This window comes from Girardinichthys multiradiatus, chromosome 12 (genome assembly GCF_021462225.1).
Source record: "Girardinichthys multiradiatus isolate DD_20200921_A chromosome 12, DD_fGirMul_XY1, whole genome shotgun sequence".
Classification (NCBI taxonomy): Eukaryota; Metazoa; Chordata; class Actinopteri; order Cyprinodontiformes; family Goodeidae; genus Girardinichthys; species Girardinichthys multiradiatus.
Genome location: NC_061805.1, coordinates 26236552 through 26241960, shown reverse-complemented (window position 1 = coordinate 26241960; position 5409 = coordinate 26236552). Strand labels below are relative to the sequence as shown.

Below are 5409 nucleotides of genomic sequence, written 5' to 3'. Positions count from 1 at the left end.
CATTTTTTAACCTTTATTTTAACACCCTAGTTTGTAGAAAAACAATAAAAGTATTGTTTTTTATCCCCATTCAATGTTCCAGATATATTACCACTCATCTTATTTACATTGCACCCTTTAAAGACACAGGTAACGCACATAAATATCATGCAATCAAAGTATTTCTTTAAGAAACAGACCAAAACATCAGGCTGTAAAGTGTTTCAGGTGGCCTCAGCATCGAGGATAAGAGAGTATGAGATGCTCATTTATTAAAGGAGCACTGCTCAGCATTGCAGGAGGGCAGATAGGAGTCTTTAAAGGCTGCAGAAGAGCTGGTACCAAACGGGCCGCTGAGTTTGACATCAAATGGCCAAATTCTAGGCCGCTGTGAAGAGGGTGGGTTGGATGTGGGTTTTGTGGATTGATGGGTGATGGTCTGCTCATGATGCTGTCAATGCTGAATGAGCACTTTGCATGAGCGTCAGACTTTGGTTCTCTTACGCACGGCTGCGCTCTGGAGTCTTTGGGCCCGCTGCGTTTCCCGTGAGCATTTAGGGCATGCGGTAAACGGTGGTAAGAAGAGGGGGGCATCATGGTGCCATCCTGAAGTGGTATGTACCGAACAGGAGAGGCAGGTATGAGGTTTACCTGCCCCTGAGCGTTATACGGCTGTCCGTACGGCCTGTAGCTGCTCAGGCTGGAGTAAAACAATCCTTCCCTGCTGAATTCAGGCTGGTTCCTCTTGAATCGCTTTCTTCTGCGCAGGAAGCTGCCGTTGTCAAACATGTCCTCAGATGCAGGGTCCAGAGACCAGTAGTTACCTTTGCCCGGGTTCCCAGGCTCCCTTGGGATCTTGATGAAACAGTCATTGAGGGAGAGGTTGTGTCTGATCGAGTTCTGCCAAGCGGGGAACTTCTCTCTATAGTAGGGAAACTTGTTGGTGATGAAGTCGCAGATGCCACTCAGTGTCAGCTTCTTCATAGGGCTCTGCAGGATGGCCATTGTGATAAGGGCAATGTAGGAGTAGGGAGGCTTTACCGAACTGCCTTGAGCCTTCCTGGGCGTCGGAGCGTCCGTACAGAAGCTGCTCTCGCTTTCCCCAGAAGAGTCAGGCTCTGAGGAGTCAAACTCCGCACCAGATTCTGTCGAGGATCCTGCGTCCGTGGAGCACTCGTTTCTAAACACTAGCGGGAGGATAGGCTCTTCATTTCCCACTATATCAATCTCATTCTCTTCCACGGACAGTCCAGTTTGGTGAGGCGATTCAGATTCACCGGACAGAATCATGTTCGCGCCTAAACTTTGTATGCCAAAACAAGCGTAATGGTGCGTCGTGCGTAACAACGCGTCTGTGGTCTGGCTGTCCAAAGATGAGACTGTTCGCAGTAGTGAGCGCAGAGGTTTTATATAGAGGGATGCTTCTCTCCTGCAGGCCAGTCCCATTAATCCTTCGGACCTATCAGAGCCCCCTCGCCACGGGGGAGGCATAGTACGACGGGGTGGGGGAATGGATGGTTGCTGCGAAAGGCCCATTCTTTAGGTTTAGGATACCTATTAGTAGGGAAGAGCTTGAAACAAGAAAAAAGGAAACTAATTGCAAACAGGGGTGCATCCAAAAGTATTATAAAGGGTGGCCAGATGGGGGTCACTAATAATAATGAAGGGTGAGAAGAACAGAAATTTTATGACAGAACTTTGAAATTTAGGTCTGATAAAAAAAAAAACAAATACTTGATTATCTCTAGGATCCTTGTAAACAACCTAATACTCAGAAATGAGCTCGTACCAGTTATGTCCAAACTTTTTTGCCACTAAGGCCAAAGTCATCAAAGTTGAAAGTTCTTAAAGGTCACAAGTTAGATTTTTTTTTATTAAGAGATAAATATAACATTTGTGTGTTTTATGGCACTCAGGAATAAAGTAAACATGCAATATTTTAGGAAACCAACAAAGTAGCTGATTTAGCCAAGGAATCTGTAAATCATTGTAGGGTCCTAATGTGTGTTATTAAAAAAAATATATATATATAGTTTCCAATTTCTTCTGGGTGGGGTGGAGGGTTGTATTTTCTTTATCTGAAAGAACAATGTATGCTCAATAACAAGAACATTCCTTCTTTGAAAACCCTTCATATCTTTACCCAAATTTAATGAAAGGGTGCAAGTCTGATTTATGAGTAAAATGTTACTGGATGTTTGAGGTTCTATTTACTATGCAATTACTATGAGAACAAAAGGACATTTTTCATTTGTCACAAAATATCACCCTAAAAATAAAATTAAAAAAGCCTAATTTTTAATTGTGGTTGTGGGCAGCTTGGACACCGCTGGGTTATGTGTCAGCACCTGCTTTTTAAGCCCCCTACAAAATGTAGTGTTTGAAATGTTAAGCTTTTAGGTAAATGAACCTTACATAAATGTTCAACCGAAGCCTTCTCAACTGAAATTATTTGCCTCCTTTATTTGTTATATAAAAAGGGTGTGGGTGATGTGAGAAGGGACATTTATTTAATGACATGCCCTGAAAAACAAAACAAAAAAATATGACAAGCATATTTTAATTAATTAATTGGTTGATTAATTAACTAAATTGACAACTAACCAAAGCTTGTCTTTTACTCTCTTAAATTTATAATAATAAAGTAAAACATGCAAGATTGTCTAGCCAGTGGGGCAGTGGCGGGGGTCAGAAAATGCCAATGCCCCCTCGCCTTGGAGATTCAGCTGATGCCACTGAATGATGCAGCCTATACTGTAGGCCCACATTAAAGAACATTTAGGACATCATGACACTTTTTTTAAATCCTATTTTTATAAGCTTAGATCAAAGTCTCGCATCGAGCTAATGTAGATTTTATTGTATTCACGGCGGCGTTTTCAACCGTGCGGTGTTCTGGGTGGATTTACAACCCCACACTTAACTCGTGATAAAAGAAATAAAAATTTAAAAAACTCCGCGTTTACTTTTGCCACCTCTGGATGCCCCGCGGCTGGTGTGACCATGAAAATGGCCGTGGGTTGGGGTTTCCCGCAGGCAGCGGAGAAAAGAGGCAATAGTTGCCCTAAATGAGGCCATCAGCATGAGAATCGAAAAGGAAACGGCGCAGCTGCGTGATGTGCTCTGCGTTTTAACAGCACGGCTCGGCACGGCACGGCTTCGGAACACGGAACTGAAGAGGCAGAGCCAGCCACAAAGCAAAGCGCTCCAACAGCGGATCTGTCCTAAAAAACAAAACAAAAACAAAAAAAATCAAGAAACGTGCTGTTAAAACATTTACATTGCAAATAAAGTGGGACAGCTCCACCAAGTTCCTACTGGGCCTCTTCTCACATGACAAAGGCTCCCATGATAAGGAGACAAATTATTTACTGTGACAAACATATAACCAGTATAAGAAATGGCATAATATTACTCCTGAATCCATGTCTGTTGTTGTTAAAAGCACCAGAGTCTTGAACTGATTGAAATCGGAATGTTTGGCAGAGTTATTTTTCTAATTGAAACAGGTATGGTCTACCAGGCATTACGTTTTAAAACCTTCTCCTCCTTAGAAAGGTCATGCTGAATGGCTTTTGTTCCATAAGGCTGACCATTGTAGACTACATCTGAAGAGAAAAAACTTGCTGCCTCTATGCTTGATAGTTTTAGCTTATTTCATGACTGGCAAACTTCAAGTTGAATCACAATTTGAATATTTACAACATTTCTGAGATATAGGTTTTAGATCCAGTCAAACTACAAAAACAGCTGTGCTGAAGATGGTGATAGAACAAGATCTAAGTACATCATCTAATACTGTTGACCACAAAATTTCACTGGATAGGCTTAGACTAACTGGAATCTCTGGAAATGCTCTCAGTTGGTTCACTTTGTATCTCAAAGACAGGAAATCCTTTGTAAACATAAGTAATATGACAATACACTTATGGTTTGCACTATGGAGTCCCACAAGGCTCAATTTTAGGTCCCCTGCTTTTAAGACAGGGAATTAGTTTCATCGCTATGCAGATGACACACAGCTCTATGTCACCACCAAATTAAAGCGCTTTTTAACTACAAATAGATATTAGGCTTTGGATGGCATAAACCTTCCTTCTGATTGATCAGGAATAAACAAAAGTTTTAGTAATAGGCACAGACCTGATAGAGAAACTCACACAACAACACTGAACACTGGCAACGAACCTTTCAGATCAAAGAAAGAATGGTGGCGTTATATTTGATCATCTCTAAGCATTTTTTACACCCCTTAAAACATGTTACACAGAGCGCATATTCTCATCTGCACAACAGTTTCTCAGTCTAATGAAGAGACTATAATTTCTGTAATGCTGTGCTTTCTGATCCTCCAAGGAAAATGCTTTTACTGGTTTTTAAAGGTATTTATATTTTTATTGAAAACAGTTTATCTGATTTGCTTCTTACATTTCAAGCCCAGGAGATCTCTCAGGTCTTCTGCTGACAACTTAAGTAAAAGCTGAAACTCATTGTTTTCTTACTACTGCCCTCACCTTTGGATCAGCCTTCCTGAAGACCTGAGTGCCGCTGAGAATGTTGCTTTTTTTTAAATCCAATTAAAACTGATATTTTGAGCCGAATTTTTGTTTATTCTCACCCATGTTTTAGTTTTTGTCTTTTATCTTTTCGGCAAATTGAAGGTAATTTTTGTGTTGTTTGGTACTTTTTTCATTTGACTCCAATTTGTATTCTTTTTTCTCATTTTAGTTTAGATTTTAGCATTAGTAATAATAAATCTGATGTTCCTTTCTTTATTTGTTTTATGACTGAAGTGCATTTTAACAGATTTAGAATTATATTTTCACAATGTTTATATCTGTTTACTTACTTGCGACTTTGATCGTGATTCATTAGTTCTACAATATATCTGACATTTTACTTTTATAAAATTTTTAATTTTGTTTTGAAATTAAAAAAGTGCAAAGACCTCCCTGAAGACTTTTCACACTTTGAAGACACCGAAATAGTGAGTTCCCCATTTTTACACAAGCACACTTTGTCTTGGTCAAAGGATTTTCTTTAAAAAACAAACCTGTTTGTCATCATTTTGTGAGGCTGGAACAAAAAAGTGACAGAATACCAAATTTAGAACAAAACTTTATTTAAATTAATTCAACAAGACAGAATTGGTAAAGGTCTGACACATGGATGCAAGCCCAATCGTGTATCAGAATTTTAAATACCAGCAGGTTCATTTAAAGCCACCTTTAAAAAGCACAATATGTTAACCACACTCTTAAATCCTAGTGGTTTGAGGGGTTGAAACATTTTCTATAGTAACGGTCTTCCACCTTTTCCTACTCTAGTTTTTTTTTTAAAGCAGGAATAATTACAGGTTAAAGAAGTTTTAAACACAGTTATCTTTACTCTAACTTCCAATTCGAAGAAAAGAGTGTCTGAGAAACAGAA

At 39.6% G+C, this 5409-nt stretch overlaps 1 protein-coding gene across 1 annotated transcript; it reads right to left on the bottom strand.

Moving 5' to 3' along the window:
* On the bottom strand, positions 1-5319 carry foxd5 (forkhead box D5). Its single transcript, XM_047381698.1, has 2 exons — positions 5033-5319; positions 1-3203 (listed from the first exon to the last, which is right to left on the bottom strand). The coding sequence occupies exon 2, from the start codon at positions 1513-1515 to the stop codon at positions 214-216; it is 1302 nt and encodes a 433-aa protein (XP_047237654.1). The 5' UTR covers positions 1516-3203; positions 5033-5319; the 3' UTR covers positions 1-213.
* Positions 5320-5409: the final 90 nt, after the last annotated feature.

Bases quoted from the DNA above. Each gene is read 5' to 3' on its own strand.
- foxd5 (XM_047381698.1), bottom strand. From the start codon at position 1,515: ATGGGCCTTTCGCAGCAACCATCCATTCCCCCACCCCGTCGTACTATG.